At 43.0% G+C, this 20,263-nt stretch overlaps 1 protein-coding gene across 1 annotated transcript in view; it reads left to right on the top strand.

Annotated features, from left to right (window-relative positions):
* C1H21orf58 (chromosome 1 C21orf58 homolog) overlaps positions 1-11,552 on the top strand; it is a 31,864-nt gene extending 20,312 nt beyond the window's left edge. The window contains exons 3-8 of the mRNA XM_084830264.1: positions 407-480; positions 1,838-1,975; positions 3,019-3,133; positions 4,901-5,040; positions 10,893-11,101; positions 11,510-11,552. Coding sequence (XP_084686390.1) covers positions 407-480; positions 1,838-1,975; positions 3,019-3,133; positions 4,901-5,040; positions 10,893-11,101; positions 11,510-11,552 — 719 coding nt within the window. The remainder of the gene's footprint in view (positions 1-406; positions 481-1,837; positions 1,976-3,018; positions 3,134-4,900; positions 5,041-10,892; positions 11,102-11,509) is intronic.
* Positions 11,553-20,263: the final 8,711 nt, after the last annotated feature.

The raw sequence follows: 20,263 nt of genomic DNA, 5'->3' as shown, positions 1-20,263 counted from the left end.
TTTAAACCTAAATATTTAAGCTCTAGGCACATACTTCGCCCTAGATTTTGTGAGGTGGTGATTCTTGGTCTTCTGAACCTCTCCTTCAGAAAGCAACAGTTCTAGTCCAGAAAATGCATGAAGGGTACAAACAGGTAGAAATTGTGGCATTCCAAAATAATAAGAAATGAAGCTGATACGAACATATATTCAGATGTCATTAAAAGAGGTAACTGATTTACTGTCCCATACACCCCTTCTCGCATTATCTAACCCAGCTGTCTTAAAATACCCTTCTCTTCTGTGTTATGTTCCTTCCTCCTTCTTTATCCATTTCCCTTTCCTGTTGTAAAAAAGTTATAAAATAATTAAAAATAGGAAAGAAAGACATTATAGAAGACAGCAGTGTCTCCAACTCTTTTTGCAGGGAATTATGGCAGCCATGGCTATGCATTACAGAGCGCACTGAGACGAAGAAAAGATCTTCTGCAGCAGCTCAGGGTATGACACAAGCAATACTTCCAAATATCTTCTTCAAGAAATCTCAGTGAAATATACTTAAGATTCAATCCTATGCATGTTCAGCTGATATTAAATATGTGACTATTAAAATATGACTATTGAGTCACATTTGGCTTATCGGAGCTTGGCATTCTTGATAGCATGCCATACGCAGTCTCAAAGACAGATGGGGCCTTTTCTTTCTGAATGCTTTGCTGAAGCAGCACCTATACTGCATCTCCTAGTTAGGAGATTCTCAGAGCGGATCAAGTATTTCCCTTTCTCAAAGCTCCTTTGCCAGCAAACATTTTGAATTCAGATAATTATCTGATTAAAGATGAGGTCATCTGAGTCACAAAGTACTCTGGTTTGGCATAGTAAGCTCAGTTCTTGGGCTTTAATGAGCCTTGGAAAACCTAAGCTTATATACTAAAGCAAGGGTGGGCAACTTCGGAAGGTCCAGAGGCTTGCAACTGTTGCTTTGGTCTTAAAACATACAGCTGTGAAGGACCAATCATGTTGGGTCTTTAACATATATTTACAAATATTATCTGAATTATTGCATATATTAAAATATCTATATCAGTTTTCTTTAAACGATTAAAATATTACTATATCAGTTTTCTTCATTTTATTGCCATAATGTCATGCAGAGGTCTCAAAATAAGCAAGCTAAATGTGTCTCTTTTTAATTTAATTTTAAATACAATTGAAATAAACATATAAATTAAAACATCATACTTTTTTGTATAAGATACACAAGCAAGCAATAAATAGAATGTTGCCCCCCAGACAAAAGCATGGGTGCTTTTTCCTAAATGCTAAATCAGATATAACCTGAGATATCTGTGATCGTATCTCTTACTTTTTTCTTTTACTTTACATCAGCTGTGGTGGGCTCAGATCTGATCAGAGTGGTGGTGCTGGGGGAAAGCTGTGTTCCTGATTTAAATACCCCCAAAGCATCTCTTTGCCCTGCAATGGAAAAAATGCAGGCACAGTACAAGTAACAGAATTTCAGCCATTGAATACCTTTGGAGTGGAGTGATTTAGACAAAAGATTATGGGGAAAGGATGAACAACCCCTTCTCTACAATGCTGCTCCTCCTATCAAAATCAAAATTCTCCACAGCATCTTTAAAGTTTAATTAAATTGGGCGATGTGGTCATGCATCTGTCACATTTGCTATGACCCTAAAATTTTTAATATTTTACATGAAAATTTAAGTGTTCAATTTTTTCATTAATGCCTTTGGCAGGGAAAGGATTATATATCTTACTTCTGTGTTATTTCAGAAGGATTTCCTTTAGCAAATGTATCTACTTGGGAATGAATGTATATGTATTGGTATTGTAGGAGCAAAATCTTTTGGAAGAGTTTTCTTTGCCACATGGATCATTAAAAATCCCAAGAAAGCGCTTCAAACCAGAACATGTCTACCAAACTGCCCTTCTTCCTCCTGTACCTGAACAACCAAGAATTATCCAGCAGACAGTAAGTGCCTCATACTATATTTTTGGAGAGGAAAATCCTCATTATTAGACTCATACCAGCAAAACCATCTCTAGGAAGCACAAATCATTTATCTTGCAAGTCTTTCAGCAATAAGATCAGTTCCATTAGCAGTAAGCCAAAAACAATAGAGCTTTGAGGATAGTGCTGGACTTGGGCTTGCCCCCCCCCCTTTTTTTTTACTGCAGATGTTAACAAGTAATATGCTTATCTCTGTGCCATAAAAATATTCACATGTTCATGCTGATTTCTGCAAATCAAACTGCTGTTAAAAACACAGGAGCAGGCCAGGTTTTTTTTCCCTAGTCAGATGGCAATTCTAGGTAGAATAGAATTCAAGAAAGAGGAAACAGAATGATGTTGAGGTCATATTATTCTGGATGAACAGTTATACAATTTGGAACTGTATAACTGTTCATCCAGATAAAAGATGATAAAAATGCATTTGTATATGCATTGAAACTAGGGATGGGCAATGCTGGGGATTCCATTCCATTTAAGCCCGATGCGATCCTGCAGCATTTCTGTTCCATTAAGCAGTGGTGGATAGCACTGGATTTTTTTTCCTGAGTCCAGAAATATTTTACACATTTTTTTTCAGGTTGTGCCATGTGCAGAAATTGTAAAGTGAGGTTTTTAAAATTTGGGGATCTTGAAATTTGTGGAAACAGTATGGTAATTTAAAAAAAAAATTTTGATTAGTGATCTTGCACAAATGTGCATGGTCGTAAGTCCATCTGTCTACTATGTGGCCCCACAGGGGTATATTCTTCTTTTGTCAATATCCTTCTCAGTTTCATCCTCTCCACACACATTTTAGCCCAGCAGAGCCATATTCCTACTTCCCAAAGAACTTGTCAATTTATCCTCCACTTCTGTACTTCCTAATAATTAGTCTGAACATCAAATATATGTCAGTTTAAAATGTTTAACTGCCTAGTATTTTGAACATTGATAGGATTTAATTCAACAGCCCCAAATCTTGGTCCCTGACTATTCTGTTTTTGCCTTCTTTCTTGTCCAAGTTGCCTCAGCAGCCAGCAACTATTATTCAACAGATACCTCAGCATCCACCGCTCATTACCCAGATTCCATCTCCACAGCCTTTCCCAGCCCCCCGCTCTGGGAGTATTAAGGAAGGTAAACATTAATGTTCTAAGACTGCAGTCCTATGTAGACTTTTGGTAAACCTCCTTGAACACTATTTTGCCATGCAAGTGCAATCCTATGCCCATTTACTTGTGAATAAGATTAATTCAACTCAGTGGGACTTACTTTTGAGTAAAGAGACTTAGAATCAGGGTATAAAGGCCTTTAGAGATTTGACCAGCTATTTTTTATCTCCACATCATCTCTCTTCCATGACTAAGGTACATAGCATGCAGAGATGCTTTTGTGACCCAAGCTGTACACTGCAGCAGCTGGAAACTATTTCTACAATCCCAATATAGCATAAAACCAAATTAAGTTAATGCATTTTCAGAGCATTATAGTACAGCTGAGATGTAAAAGATGTGAAATGCTTCCATAAAAGGAAGAGAGTGGCCAGAACCCCTGAAGTCTGTGAGAAAGCTTAAACCTGGGATTCCTACTGCATTCATAATATGCTGTTGTAGCAGGATGCAACAAGAGTAGATCCAGGATCTCTTCCTGCCTTTGTTTGGGTAGCCCTGAGGCATAGTGTGCTTCCAGATGGAGGGCTCCTAGTGCTAGCTATGAGAAGGCATGGTGCAGGTCTTCCAACTTTTTCTCCTTTGCAGATTATCTGCATTCAAGAAAAAAGATAGAAGAATGATAAGTAAACATGGGAGGATCATGAGTAGAAGATGACAATGTCTGAACTCCCCATAAACATCCAGAAATGAGGCAGGGTGATGGTGCCATAAAAGCCTCATTGGGAAGCATCCATAATGAGCACAATGACCATGGTGACTTTCCTCCTCTGCTAATGATTGAAGCCTAATTATAGCAAATTACTTTACAGCCAAACTAGATGTAACGTGACATGGGATATATGTGAACAACTTGTCCAACTTTTAAAAAACTTTAATGGGGGAGGGGCTGAATCTGTTTGGAGCAATTTCCCCTACCTCTGTTTTCAAAATCGTCCCTCCCAGCTTCTTTCCTACCCATGGGTGAGTAGACACTGGGCGTGTATCCCATGTCACATCTAATTTGGCCCTTAGTGATAACTTAATATAGAGAACAATTAAAGATCCTCACATCTGTTTTCCCATGTAGTGGAAGGCTAGTTAGTCTTCTAGCCACATGCGTCCTTATAACCAGGTCGCATCCTCTGGTGGACCTGCATTATGACGAACCAATCCAGAGCACACAAGGAAGTGTAGGGATATCTTTAATTCTTCCTTTCCATCTACTCCAGTCATGCAGCTGGAACCTTACTAACCTACTTATACTGCTTATCTTCCATGGTTTAAAACACAAAGATCACAGCCAGAATCTAGCCACTGCTGGGCTGCTTTATTCAGAAAGGATGCTGGCATAAAAGAATGCAAGCCTCAGCCTAATTTCATGCAACTGCAACCCTAATTTCAAAAGCCCTCTGCAGACAATCAGTTAAGACCTCTGGCAAGGACCATCTGCTACCTCCCTGGCAGCCTGCTGGATGGGAAGAAAAAGCGGGGGAGAGAAAAGGGGGTGGCAGAAAGAGAGAGAAAAGAGAGTGGCAGAAAAAGGGGTGACCCACTCACTTTTGGCTTTGGCCTGCTGGTTTCAGCCCCACTCACTGCCAACATGCAGCCCCTGACAGATGCATGAACATGGCCTTTGACAGAAAAAAAGGTTGCCCACCCTTGCTTTAGAGGCTGCTACTCTCCTTGTATTCTGTTGTGATCTCTGTAGTTAGCAGGGAGTGGCCTTTTGATATTGTCCTGCATACCTTCCTAGATATGGTGGAGATGATGCTAATGCAAAATGCACAGATGCACCAGATCATTATGCAGAACATGATGCTGAAATCCCTACCACCACCTGTTTATTCACCAGCTAGTGGGCTTGGGATGCCTATGCTTCACCATGGACACCAGGTAAATATGTTTTTAAGGGACTTTGAATATCAAGTTATGGCAGATGAAAGGCCAGAAATCCAAGGCTAGACATATCTTTGGCAACACAGTCAGATCTATAACATATCTATAAGATCTATAACAGACAGCATATGCCATATGTTGGCATATATAGTAATAATAGTAGTAGTAGTAGTAGTAGTAGTAGTAATGCAATGTATTAGAGTAGAGCCATTTAAATAAATGGGACTGAAGTATGACTCTCATGACTGGAATACAGCAATTGAAGGATATAACTTGTTCAAAAAGAACAGGAGGAACAGAAAGGGAGGTGGGGTTGCACTATATGTTAAAAATACATATCTCTGCAGAGAAATACAGGAGGATGAGCTGGGTAGACCCATCAAGAGCATCTGGGTTAAAATAAATGCGGCAAAGAATAAAAGGAACCTGATGGTCGGAGTCTACTACCGGCCACCCAATCAAGGAGAAGACGAGGATGAAACTTTTGAAAAACAAATAGCCAATGTTTCAAGGAAGCATGATGTAGTAGTAATGGGGGACTTCAATTTCCCCGATATTTGTTGGGAGACAAATTCTACAAAGCATGGCCCCTCCAGGAAATTCCTGACTTGTGTGGCAGATAACTTCCTCCTACAGAAAGTAGAGGAAGGAACTAGAGGATCGGCTATCCTTGACTTGATCCTAACCAACAGAGATGACTTAGTGGATAAAGCAGCAGTTACAGGAACTCCAGGGGAAAGCGACCATGTTATACTTGAGTTCATGGTTCTAAAGGAAGCAAAAGCCGAGTATAGCCAAATGCATACCCTGGATTTTAGGAAAGCTGATTTTAATAAACTCAGAACAATGATCAGTAAGGTCCCATGGCAAGTGACTCTAATGAGAAAAGGAGTCCAAGATGGGTGGGAGTTTCTAAAAAAAGGAAATTCTCAAGGCACAATTGCAAACAATTCCAACAAGAAGAAAAGGTGGAAGACAACAGAAGAAGCCAATGTGGCTTCACAAAAAGGTCAGAGATGACCTGAAAACAAAAAAGAACACATATAGGACATGGAAAGAAGGCCAGGGTTCAAAGGAAGAGTACAGGCAGGTAGCACAGAATTGCTGGGATGGCGTCAGGAAGGCTAAAGCTAAGAATGAGCTGAAGTTAGCAAGGGATGCTAAAAGCAACAAAAAAGCTTTCTTCAGCTATGTGCATAGTAAAAGACAGAGGAAAGAAATGGTGGTTCAGCTATTAAATAAGGATGGCAAAATGATAACACATGACAAAGAAAAGGCAGAAGTACTCCTACTTTGGCTCAGTCTTGTCCCAAAAGAGGGTCTATGACGCCCCTGGCAAAGGCGAAGTACAGGCTGAAGGAGCAGGATTGCAGCTTGAGATCGATAGGCATATGGTCAAGGAACACCTGATTACTTTGAATGAGTTCAAAACTCCAGGGCTAGATGAACTGCATCCTAGAGTAATAAAGGAACTGGCAGAAGAACTCTCAGAACCACTGTCTATTCTCTTTGAGCAATCATGGAGGACGGGTGAAGTGCCAGATGACTGGAGAAGGACTAATGTTGCCACTATCTTCAAAAAGGGTAAAAAGGAGGAACCTGGGAACTACAGACCAGTCGGTCTGACATCAGTCCCTGGGAAATCTTCTCAAACTGGGAAGAGGTAACGAGCGGGGTAACACAGGGCTCAGTCCTGGGCCCAGTGCTCTTCAACTTTTCTATTAATGACTTGGAGGAGGAGGTGCAGGGAATGCTGATCAAATTTGCAGATGACAGCATTGGGTGGGATAGCTAAAACCTTGGAAGACAGAAACAGAATTCAAAGTGATCTTGACAGATTGGAGCACTGGGCAGAAAACAATAGAATGAAATTTAAACGGGATAAATGCCAAGTCCTGCACCTAGGAAAAAGAAACCAAATGCACAGTTACAAGATGGGGGATACGTGGCTCAACAATGCTACAAGCGAGAAGGATCTTGGAATTGTTGTAGATCACAAGCTGAAGATGAGCCAACACTGGGATGTGGCTGCAAATAAGGCAAATGCTCTTTTGGGCTGCATTAACAGAAGCATAGCTTCTAAATCCCGGGAGGTACTAGTTTCCCTCTACTCAGCACTGGTTAGGCCTCATCTGGAGTACTGTGTCCAGTTCTGGACACCGCACTTTAAGAAGGATGCAGACAAGCTGGAGAGGGTTCAGAGGAGAGCAACAAATGTGATCAGGGGATTGGAAACAAAGCCCTATGAAGAGAGACTGAAAGAACTGGGTATGTTTCGCCATGAGAAGAGAAGACTGATGGGAGATATGATAGCGCTCTTCAAGTACTTGAAAGGTTGTCACAGAGAGGAAGACCAGCATCTCTTCTCGATCATCCCACAATGCAGGACATGGAATAATGACAGGAAGTGACAGGAAGCCAGATTCCGGCTGAACATCAGGAAAAATGTCCTGACTGTTAGAGCAATACGACAATGGAACCAATGACCTAGGGAGGTGGTGGGCTCTCCCACACTGGAGGCATTCAAGACGAGGCTGGACAGCCATCTGTTGGGGATGCTCTGACTTGGATTCCTGCACTGCGCAGGGGGTTGGACTCGATGGTCTTGTAGGCCCCTTCCAACCCTACTATTCTATTATTCTAAGTTAGACAAACATTGGATACAAACCATTGGATACAAACTGATGACTTGTTTTATCTTAAAGGCTGGACAGTTTCATTATGGTAGAGTTTCCAAAATATTGAGGTGCAGTCCACCTGTGTCTTGGGAGTATGGAGAGTGAGTCAGCTGGCTGCTAGCAGTGTGCAGTTCTGTATGGTAACTAGTTCTTATCAATAATTGGTATAGCGTATTCAAAAGAAACCTGATCTCATTCTCATCAGGTATCAGTATGGATTGCAGTTTAAGGCTTGGCTTAAAAGGCCTGGGTCAGTATATCTCTCTAATCTCTCTGCTCTTTAAGTTCTGCAGGTGAGGTTCTGATCTGGGTCTCAGTCCTATGGAAGTTAGATCTCTTGAGTGCAGGGAGTAGACTTTTTCAGGCTTCTGCAGTTGATAACTTCAAATATCAGGTGAAGACCTTTTTCTTTTTTGGCCAGGCTTTTAATAAGTCAGCTAAAAACAGATGTTATTGTAGTTGGTTGCAGTCTGCCTTGAAAATTTTGGATGTAAGATGTTATAGCAAGTTTTTAACTGAATAAATGCACAGCATCCTGGGCACCATGCAGGCTATGTCTTTGCCCCGTCCAGAGCCAGAGCAAGCACTGGCAGTCTAGGCCAGCTCTGGGCATTTGGACACTTAGAAAGTTGAACAGTGTCAGGTACCTTGTGTTCTTTGCACTGTAAGCTCACTTAGAGGAAAGTCAGATTTGGTATAATGTATTTAGTTCCCTTGAGCTACGGGAGATAAGACCTGAAACTGCCATAGTTTTTTCTCCTTGGCCTGTTCAGAAAGTAAGTATCATTCTCCATTATAAAGAGAACCCTGTCTTTACAGATTCACCCTTAGGCACTGCAATTATGATTCTCAGGAGGCAGGGAGCAAAATCAGAGCAGGGTGATTAATATTGTTAGTGGGCAAGTTTAGCTTACATACCTTTGAGGAGGTCCAGAGCTCTGCAGTCAGGCTGCCGTTGCTTCCCCGCATCTCCACTTTTCATGGTATTTGTTTTCCACACACATGTTCTCTCTCTTGCTATATACTGGATATATTTACTGATTTTTGTTATTCATGAAGCCCCCAAGCAATAATTGGTTTTATTGGTTTTTAATGGTTGGTCATCTTGGCTATAAGGAAATAAATAAATGTTAAATAAATATTTTATATACTGTATGAAATTCTTGGAGGTAAACAAGAAATCATATAAAATAAAATACTGAGTGAATACAGATTCATTTGGTCTTTTCATTCATTCATTTATTATATTTCTGTACCACCCCATAGCCGAAGCTCTCTGGGCAGTGTTTTGTTTTGTTTTTTTGGTACTGTCTCATTGGGTATCCCCTTTATGAAGGGGAACATGTCATTTCCCTTTGCTTTCATCCAAAAAGAACAACTTGACAACCTAAATATAGTGACTATGGACTTTATTGATCCATGTTATTCCACAGGATCATTTTAGTCCATGATTGCAAGATCAGGATCACTTCTTAGGTTACTGTGTAAGTATCCACAGGATAACATGGTATGGCCTGGAGCAATACTGGTAAGTAACTGAAGGACCAAGATGAATGTCTGTGGGTGTTATGAGTAAGTATGTGCAGGACCAGGATGAAGGTTCACTAAGTGAGGCAAATGACTGCAGGAGCAGGCTGAATGTCTGTGGGACATATGGGTAAGTATCTGTAGAATCAGAAAGATTACCTATGTCATGATGTAAGTTGTCAGTAAGTAGTGTGGGATTAGGATCAACTGTTACTGAGTTTGTTGCAGAAGTGGCTAAGTCTTTTCATGCCCGCTCCCTTTTGTATCTGTCTGTTCACTGCTGTCTGTGCTGGAAGGTCCCTCCTACTGTTCCTAGCAGCCTGTCATCTGTTTCAGTTCTTCATCCTTCTAGGGAGCCAGTGAGTAGCCTTCCAGGCTTATTACCCCTTTTTGCACCTTCTGGTGTGGGTTCCTTTAGAGTTGCTCCCCGAGCCTCTCCTCCTGAGCCTCTCTTGCTTTGTCTTCCTTTCCCCTCCCATGTACCTCCAGCATTCAGGCTTTTATCCCTTGCTTCTGCCCCATCTCTTCCTCCTCTCTCAGAGCCCTTGACCTGGTTCCCATTTGTTAAGTTCAACTAGCCCTAGCTGTTGCAGGCTCATGCAACAGCTTCACAGAGAAGAGGGCCAGGATATCTTCTCGATCATCCCAGAGTGCAGGACACGGAATAATGGGCTCAAGTTACAGGAAGCCAGATTCCGGCTGAACATCAGGAAAAACTTCCTGACTGTTAGAGCAATTCGACAATGGAACCAATTACCTAGGGAGGTGGTGGGCTCTCCCACACTGGAGGCCTTCAAGACGAGGCTGGACAGCCATTTGTCAGGGATGCTCTGACTTGGATTCCTGCATTGAGCAGGGGGTTGGACTCGATGGCCTTGTAGGCCCCTTCCAACCCTACTATTCTATGATTCTATGTCACTGGGCAACCAGGGAAACCTGGGGCCCTGCACAACAACGTCTGATGGCTTCTGACAACTAGTTTGGCTTATTTCAAGCCATTAAGCAATGTGTAAATCCAACCATAAATAACCAGCACAATCACCTCACTATTTCCTTTTTTTAACCTGCTTTATGACATGGCAAAGCTCCAATATGTTTTACTGATTTTGTCTCGTTCTCCTTTGACATATATGATAGCTGGCATCAGGTTTTTGCCCATAGCCAAGTCTTTAGTAGAGATTCTGCTGGTTGTGCATTGCCCTCAAAGACGAGCAGCCACGCCAATCTCTGATGTAAATCCTGTTGTGGTCCCTCACCATGCATAGCATGTTTTTAAGTCATTCCTCTTCAAGAGGAGGCTTGTGATTAGACTGTAACAGACACAAATGAGCTACTAACTGCACAGCTGTCATATTTTATGTCAGTTGCAGAAGTACTTAAATTTGCTAGGATCTTCAATCTAAAAAATAAACATTGGAAAGAGAAACATTCTGCAAACTTTGCAGCAAGGAAGATTTTTTTCCTGGCACTTCATGCAGTAGGAACTAAGATTATCAATGATTTGTGGAAGTTGTTTGTGGGGCTGAAACATGGGGAGAAGGATCTTAAATGATAAAGCTGCCAATATCAGAATCTCATCCTTGTCTGCTTGGATAGCTAGGAATTTAACACATCATCATGTTCATTTTTCTAAACTATCTGCAGTTCGCCAATCCTGTTCTGGTAAGGGCAGAGAAGTCACGACCATCAACAGTACATCATCATCACTATACATCTTCAGGGGTACCAGGCATTCCATCTCAGGTTGGCTTTTCCATGTGGCCTTCAGTAATGCCACCTAGTCTTGGAACACAACTGGGAGGATTCCCGTCAGATCTACATAATCTGCCCTTCCCAACTACTGCAGTGCACACGTAAGTCAACAGGTTGCAAGACAGGGAGTGTTGGCTTTTCAGTTCTGTGGCCACTTAGGTCTGTCTGCTACTTTCTTACTATATTCCAGTTCGGTTTTGTTTTCATATTAGCCATAGGCCATAACAGAGGAACAAAGATACAGTACATGAAATGAATGATAAAACTCATATTTCTATTAGTATGAAAGTAAGTCGTATCTCATTCTGGCTAACTTTGTTCAATTGCCCAGGCAGTCTCCCAGTCTTAGCTGAGCTCCCAGTCTATGTAAAAGTGACTGAATCACCCTGACAACTCATATAGCGGATACTGTGATTATTAAGACTCATATAAATGTCTAGCAAATTACTAAAAGCAAGAGCCAGGATACATTCCAGACATAAAACTAATGCCTTACTATTTTTTCCAAGTCTGCCAACCAATGGACTGCTTGGGTTACCCCTGGGTTTGTAGACTTCTACAGCACCTGACTAGGAAAGGTAAACAGAGCATAGGCTTCCTGTGCTCGTATCAGGGGTATGTCTCTCTGTCAAGTCGGCCCTTGTCTTCCTGCTAATGACTCAGCAGGGTATGGGGTTGCCGTGAGTTGTCACACAGCAGGACCACAGCTCAGATGACCCTACTGCAGGAAAAAGCAACTGGCCTTTCCTTCGACCCTGACATAGGCTTTTCAGATCTCATGGATAAGTTGGGAAAGCCCAGGACCAAAACATATCAAAACCTGGAATGCCTGTTGGAGAGGAGAAGCAGGAAGCATCTTCTTCCAGGCCTATCTAGTGGATGCTTGTGGCTTTGATGTCAGTGGGGCAGCAGATCTGCTCTGGGTTTCAGTCAGAACTCTAAAGGAGCTCTCCACGGTGCTGAACCTATTTGAGGGATTGGGTTCAGCACCTTGGAGAGCTCCTTCGGGGTTCTGACTGAAACCCAGAGTGGATTCACAGCCCTGCTGACATTGGAGCCATCAGCCTCCACTGGTCCTCTCAGCTCTGGTGAGCCCCCCTTTGCCCAGAGTTCCAAAAAGCATTGCAAGGCTGCCTGTGGAAGAGTTTTGTTACAGAGAACTTGTACGTAGCCTCTTTGATTATGCAACATGAGATTATAAATGCTAAAGGTTCACATTCCTAGCAAAACCACTGCTTTTCAAGAGAATTTGGGGATGTCATGCTTGGTTTGGAGTAGTCTTCCCATAACTGGAGTTGTATTTCTTATTTTTCACTGTCCCCTGAATTAACCCCTTGGCAGGGCAGATGATGAGTGACACACAATTAATCATTCTACCTTTGTGTGTTCTTACAGATTCAGAGTTTCTCCTTTTTTTTTAACTTGCAAATACAACAATAACAGTGACGTCATAACAGTGACGTCAACAGCAAACAGCAAAACAAAAAGGGGGGAAGAAAAGAGGGGGAAGGATTTAACACTTCCATTTCAAATATATATGTTAATATAAGTAGTTCGTATATCTAAATAAGTATCCATACGAAATTGACAGATGTAGGAGATACATTAAAGCAAGAGCAGTAAGATCTTCAGTCCACAAGATGATAGGTGGTGGGTGTTTATCCTTCCATGCTTGAAGTATGTCTTTTTGCAAGTGTAGGGACTGTCAATATCCACTTTTGCTGTCCATCTGTTAATCCCCACATCACAGGGATGTAATTTAAAAGCAAATGGACATCTGCTATTATCACAGATTTTTCAAGAACAAAATTTATACTAGCAATGACTTCCAACCAAAAAGAACCCACTACAGGACATGCCCACATTATATGCTTCACTGAGGTATTGTCTTCATTACATCTCCAGCACCTGGCAGAGCTAACCAGCTTCTTCTTAACAAGCCTCTGTAGTGTCCAATACATCAATTTCTGTTGAATCAGTCTCAGTTTTAAATCTACAGAAATAGTACATATGGAAGCTAAGGCAAGTCTCCATTTATTAGACTGAATAGATCATTCCAACTCCCTTCTCCATTCCTCTCCAACAATCTGAACATCTATTTTACTACATTTCAAAAGACTTTTATAAACAGCTATTGTAGGCTTAGGTTTCTGTAAAGAACCAATTAACTCCTCCCACAGTTTAGAAAGCATTGAAGCACTCATCGCTGATGTCCCAAATATAGACTCCAACAAATGCTGTAGCTGAATGTACTGCCAACTAGCACTAGCTGGTAAATGATATCTAATCCACAATACTGAAAATAGTAAAAAAAATCATTATCTGATCCTATTAACTGATCTGAAGTATAAATTCCACTATCAGTGGAAGTCCTCCACATAAAAGGCCAGCTCTCTATTTTCAAAACTATATTCTCCCATAAAATTAATGTGGTGTGAGAATATGGATGAAACTGTAGCTGATGAGACATTGCATGCCAAGTTTCTCTCACTGCTAAAATGGCTAGTGGAGCCATTCCTTTCCTTTTAATATACCAAGATCCTAATGCCATCTAGCCAGAAAGAGGTGCCAAATAATTTGACTCCAACCCATGGAGGAGTATTAAAAGAAAAAGTTATTTTCCAGTCATTAATGTGGGTTGATAAATAGGCTTTATGATATAAACTAAGATCTGGAAAATTAAATCCTCCCTCTTTAATTGACAACTGCATCCCCTTCAGTGAAAAACGGGGAGGAGAGCTGCCCCAAATAAACTGAAATGCTGCATAAAGTTTTTGAAAATATGTTTGGGGAATATAAAGGAATATTACATAAAGCATAAATTACCCATAGCGGGACATTCATCTTAGGTATATTAACCTTATCCCAACTACTTAAATTAAGTGATGCCCATCTTTCCAAATGAAGAGCTATTTCCACCAGTAATACACATATGTTAAATTTCACCATTTGCAAGATACCTCTAGGCACCAAGATACTTAATCACTTCTGGGCAGCAACAGAATTGCCATTTAATAACTACTTTGGATGTCTTGATACTAGTTATTGACATTAATTCAGATTTTGACCAATTAATACTATAACCCCAAAGTGTACCAAAGGTATCAGTTAATCTTATTCATTTCAGTATAGAAGTATTTAAGTTTCTCTTTGATTACTATTGCTAAAAAAAGCTCTGTTTGTAGGATTCATTTATGATGAGAACATGTGAATAGGAAAATGTGTGGTTTCTAAGAGACTTGTGACGCAGGCCTAGTAAACACTTATTGCTACTAATTACTTCAGGCTGTAGACAATTGATTGCATTGATTAATGGATTACTAGGACAAAAAAAGAGGTCTGTTATATTCAGGTAGCCTTAAGTGCTTCACCAGTGTAACATAGCTCTCTCTTCAAAGGAGCAGTTCTAGTTCTTCAGTTTTCTACTCCCCTCCATCATTTTAGAGCTCCAATTTTGTTTAAATATATGTACTTATTTCTTTTATAGGTGGCCTCCGAAGGGACACTAATCACATCCTTGAACTATCACTGGAGCTTCTTCATCTGATACTTCATTTCACAGTCTGACAGCCTGGCCCTACGCATATTTACAGAAGTAAGTCCTACTTAATTCAGTGGGACTTACTCCCAAGGAAGTTTTCATAAGATTGCGGCCAGACTCAGCAGTCATGTACTCCATTTACAGTGGAGGGAGAGAGATGCTGCTGCTACGCTAGCATAACGTGCATCGTGTCCCGTACATTCCTAGCACAGACGTGGAGGAGGAAAAATTCTGTGGAGGAAAACACATAACAGAGCAAAACTGCCAGCATCCAAGGCAATCCCAGCAATCATGGGCTGCGCAGCCTTCCCCAATCTGGTGTCCTCCAGATGTTTTAGGCTACAACTCCCAGCAGTGGAGGCTGGTGGCTCCGAGCTTGGTGGGGTTGTGAATCCATTCTGGGTTTCAGTCAGAACCAGCCGGAACTCTAAAGAAGCTGTCCAAAGTGCTGAACCTAGTTCGGTGATAGGCTTCAGCACCTTGGATAGCCCCTTTAGAGTTCTGACTGAAACCCAGAATGGATTCACAGCCCCACCGAAGCCAGAGCCACCAGCCTCCTCTGACTCCCAGAATTCCTGACCATTGGCCATGCTGGCTGGGGCTGATGGGAGTTGAAGTCCAAAACACCTGGAGGGCACCACGCTGGGAAAGGGTGGACTTCAGTGATAGCAACGCCCCCCCCCCCATGTTGCTCAGCTGGGAAAGGAGCCAGTCCCTCACAACAGTGGAGACATGCCTCCAGGTCACCTTGTGCAGGAGCATCCTCCACTGTGAGAGCGTCTGTGGCTCAGGCAGGAATGCTCCAGGCACTCGGAGATCTTGGGATGCCTTGCAAGTTTGAATCCCCTTTTACCATTCACACACACACACACACACACACTGCTCAGAAGCACTCTTCTGACTGCACAGCACAGAAGGAAGGAAGGAAAGAGGCAGCATATACACAGCACCCAAATTGCGCCCTTTGCTGGACACCCACAGAAGAAACACTCAAGCCTCCTTGGAACAATGGTTTGAGACATATAGAAAGAGAAGATAGTTTTTTTTCAGGCAAGGAAAGGGAAGAACCAGGACACACAACAAGGAAAGTCACAAGCACACTCTTACAGCAACAACCCCAGTTGCTCATTGCCTAGGGGTGCTTCCAGATGAGGCTTTTATGGCACCATCACTTGGCCTCATTCACAGAATTTGGGCAGGGATGGAGCGGGGAGGAGGTTCCAGACAACATCATCTTCCACTCATTGTCCTCCCATGTTTTCCTACTGCTTCTTCCATCTTTTTTCCTACTTCAGAAAAGCCATTAAGGAAAACAAGATGGAAGTGCTATGTAATGCCTTCCGGTTGTTAGTGCTAGGAGCATCCTGGGGCACAGGGTTGTGAAATGGGATGCGAGGACAAGCCCCACCAGATGGAATGGGAGGAACGCAGTCCCACTCACCTTTTGCATGTCCGACCAACCACAGTCATGTCAGATGCAACAGAGAAGGAGTTCCTGGAATTCAAACCACATTGCAAGCTGCACAGAGAAGTTCCTCCCCTCCACAGCCAGGAAACAGATCATGGGGCATTTGACATCCTCCAGCCACCTAATAATATATGCCAATCCCACATAGGTTGCAGAAAGAGCCCTGGCCCAGTGGAACAGCTCAGTTTTCACAAGCAGAAGATCACAGGTTTGAATCCAGGGTATGACCTCTGACTGGGATTGCCTGGGAGCCCACCTGCCTCCCACAGGCACACCCAAAAGAGTGTGTTTCCTGAGACAATGAGGGGAAGCTCAGCATGAGCCAACAGCCAGGCTCTTGCATGTGCAGGCTAGCCCTTTTGGCTGATCTGACTAATCACCTCAATGCTATTTTGCTGGTGCTGCTGGACAGAACCGCAGCAGGCCCCACCGTCCACCCCTTATACATTGACTGCCTTATACACCACGGCAGAGGCACCCATCCCTCCTGGGGATCCCAATAGGCTTGCCCCCTTATACTCCACAGAGACAGATTGGGCTAGAGTGGAGGGATCACTAGCCTGGAGCACAAGCTGTCTCCCACCCCCAGCTGCAGTGTCTGATCCTGAGGCCAGATCAAGCCAGCATGTGGGGAAGGAATCCCCTCATCTCAAGCCCAGAAGCAAAGAAGCAAGACCTGTGGCACAGTTAGAGCCTTTACTGAACAGCATCGGGGTGGACAGTGTTCTAGAATGTAAGAAGATATGTATATTGGGTTGTCAACCAGTCAAGCCAGTAGGGCAGTTGCATAACAGGTAGCTGGCACCAGGCGTACCTCATGTTTCCACCTCCATGCCAGGAACATTGTCACCTGTTGCTTAACTGTCTGTCATGAAGCTTAAAGGGGCCCAGGAGCCTGTCTAGAACAGATAGGTTGGTAACCCAACAGGGAGACAACTGGCATTGCCAGTGCTCATGCAGTGGGTCTGCCTTGTAGTTTGCAGAGGATTGGGCATGAGGTGTGTGGGCATGGGGTGTATCCTGTCCACTCTATTCTTAGAGAGCTAGCTGCCAGTGGAGAGCAAAGGGGGACAGTGGCCTGGTTTGTGTGTAACAACAACCCAGAGTATGGGTTGAGTATGGTTTGTCGTTGAATCGTGGGTTGTTACATATGAACCTTGAACAAGGGTTCAACTATGGGTTGTTAACCATGAACAGTCCAGGAAGAGAATCCATGGTTTGTTGTTCGGTTGTGAACTTTGGGTTGTTTGTGGTTAACAACCCATAGTTAAACCATAGTGCAGGGTTCACACATAATGACAACCCAAATTCAATGACAACTCATCATACTGAGTTCATACTCAACCCATACTCTGGGTTGCCGTTATGTGTGAGCCAGAGTAACATACAGTGCCATAGCACAGTGACAGAGCACATGTTTTGCAAGCAGAAGGGACCAAGTTCAATCCCTGGCATCTCCCGATAGTTCTGGGAAAGTCTAAAACGCTGGAGATCCATCACCCATCAGTGTAGACAATGCTTAGCTAGGCTGACCAGTGGCCTGAGTCAGTAGAAGGCAACTTCTTAATGATCAGCAACTGGAAAACTTGGTCCCGACCTGGATGCACAGTGAGTGTTTATGGAGAAGTGAAAGGTAAGGGTGAGTGATGGCACCCAAGGGCTCTGCCACTGAATTTGCCTCTGCAGCAGCCCCATCCTTGGGAAGTCTGCAGTGACTAAGGCATTGCTTACCTCTTCCTCTGTAGTCCATCTTCGTTTGGCTCTGCATCTGTTGAGGCCCAGTGGGCTCCACTGTCAGAACTTGATCAGAAGAGATCCAGGGGGCTCTGAAGCCCAGTTCAGTGGTGAGAAGTCCAGGGCCCAAGAGTTTGGCTATGCCCAGTTATTCATGTCATGGCAAGAGGAAGTGGGGAGCTGATTTGGGCCGAATTGGCCTGTGGAGTATCAGAAGAAATGTGAGCTTATCTCTTTCAGTTTTCTCAGAGGAAAGTGAGTCTCTCCCATCCAGCTGCTAGTGGTCGACCTTGAATGTCATGCCAGTAGTTAAGATAGTAAACAGCCTCTCCATGAGAAATTAGCAGAAGGGGTGGAGGTTTTCAGAGGTGTCACACAGGTTGATATGTCAAATCAAGACGGCAAAATAGAAGCGCTCTGTTTGGCATACAGCTCGTTGATGTGGGTGCTGGTGTGCAGCGATTGTTTGTGAGTTATGCCAAAGTCTATGCTCCATCATCACAAGACATTGTGGGGGAGGCTGGAGGAAGGACAACACCGCGTTTCTAGTGTTGTTTTCCACTCCATTGGATCCTATGAGTGATATTTTCCTTATACTGCCTCTGTATTCCAGAGGTGGGGAACCTATGGCCCTCCAGATGTTGTTGGACTGCAGCTTCCATCTGCCCTAGTCACCATAGCCAATGGTGAGGGATGATGGGAGTTGCAGTCCAACAACATCTGAAGGTCCACAAGTTGCCTACTCCTGCTGTAGTCGGTATAAAGTTGTTATCACTGGGGGTGGGAACAAGGTGGAAGGGTGTGGGATTTGGTGTGAGTCTGCTCCTCCTCTGGCCTGCCCATTCTCTGCCCACACCTCCACCCCATTTTCAGTTTTATGCCAGAGGAGCAGATATGCTGGTGTATCCTTACAGTACCACCAGCATAACTGAAGGTCTGGGGACATAACTCTGTTCCACCACCATAGTGGAGCTTCTGCCATATCCTATTGCCCTCATCTAGCATATATTGAGTAGCACGCTCCTTTCCTTTTAATATACCAAGATCCTAATGCCATCCAGCCAGAAAGAGGTGCCAAATAATTTGACTCCAACCCATAATAATAATTTGACGCTCCGGGAGAGAGCACAGGACAGGAAGGCCTGGCGTGCTATGGTCCATGGGGTCACGAAGAGTCGGACACGACTGAACGACTGAACAACAACAACAAGCATATATTGAGTACAGGATTGTACCCTGTCATTATTTTCAGCTTTATTGATATCTATCCAATCTGATCTATTTATTCTGGGACTGTAATTCCAAGCCCTGAACAACTACTAATGACTGCTCTTGGGAAGGCCTAGTTGTCACAAATGCCACTTGAACTCTTTTTTGCTTTTTCCACTGTTCTTTAGTGTAGGAATTATCTTGTGTTCCTTGAGGGGATTAACATATCATGTAACAATCAGAGATTGGAATAAATGCAATATTATGGTAGAAAAATATAAGGTGCTAAAATTCTGCTATTCTGTACCTGTGCGGTTTTTTCCACTGTCCAAAATGAACAAGTGAGTTGAATGAAATAATTATTTTTTGCGGGGGGGGGGTCCCTCTTCAACATACTTTGGGAACCAAAAATATGCAAACTTCCACTTTGATTTCTTAAAGCCCAATTCTATAAATTTACTTGACATGTTTGACTGTGTTCAGTGGCAATTCCTCCAAGGCAAGAGTGCATACAGTTGCAGGGTAAGCTATTTCATTCAATGGATCAGTTGCTTTGATCCACAGACTCGCAGTCTACCTGACCTCTGGGTTTTTTAGACCCTTTTTATTCTTCCATGGGGTGGAAGTGAGAGCTGCTCATAGAAAACAATGAAGAAATCCAAGATTTTAGCAAAGCTACCATTGCTTAGCAGTGTGCCCACTCCCAAACAAAAGGAGAAGTTCCTGTCTTTGGTGTTCAATGTGGATCTGGAAGTTCCCTCTCCAGACAATGAGATGCGATAGTCTAGTATGTTTTTGTCTTATTTTTGGCCCTGTTTCACTAGCAAACTGATAGGCACTTGAACATCCAGGTCCACTGTTAAAGGAAATGATGATGCTTGCCATTAATTCCTGTTGTGGACACATGGAGGGGCAGGGTGGGGTGGGGGTTGGGAGAGATCCCATAGTGGGTGCAGTGTATCGATGGGGTCCTTGCAATTTATAGACCTCCTCTCTGCCCCACCCATCACAACGACAGGTATATTAATATATAAAGTACAGGTACTTCTGTAATAACAGTGCTTTATGAGGGAGTGAGAAGAGTGTCTCAATTCAGATTTGCCATAGTTTGCATTAACCATTGTTTAAAATGCAAACCATGGTTTGAGTGTCCAAATGTCCAAGAGGCAAACCAAGGTTTAGAGCTGTTTATTTTCCATTCTTGCAGGACTCAGCTTCATATGCTCACTCTCATCTCCATTTGTCGTGACCCAAATCTCCAGCAGCAGCAAAGGCTCAGAGACGGGGGGGGGGGGGGGCGGCATCCAGATC

This window comes from Heloderma suspectum, chromosome 1 (assembly GCF_057233095.1).
Source record: "Heloderma suspectum isolate Gila_16-S chromosome 1, 16-S_ref, whole genome shotgun sequence".
Taxonomy (NCBI): domain Eukaryota; kingdom Metazoa; phylum Chordata; class Lepidosauria; order Squamata; family Helodermatidae; genus Heloderma; species Heloderma suspectum.
The sequence above is the reverse complement of the archived record's forward strand: the minus strand, read 5'-3'. Positions and strand labels throughout refer to the sequence as shown.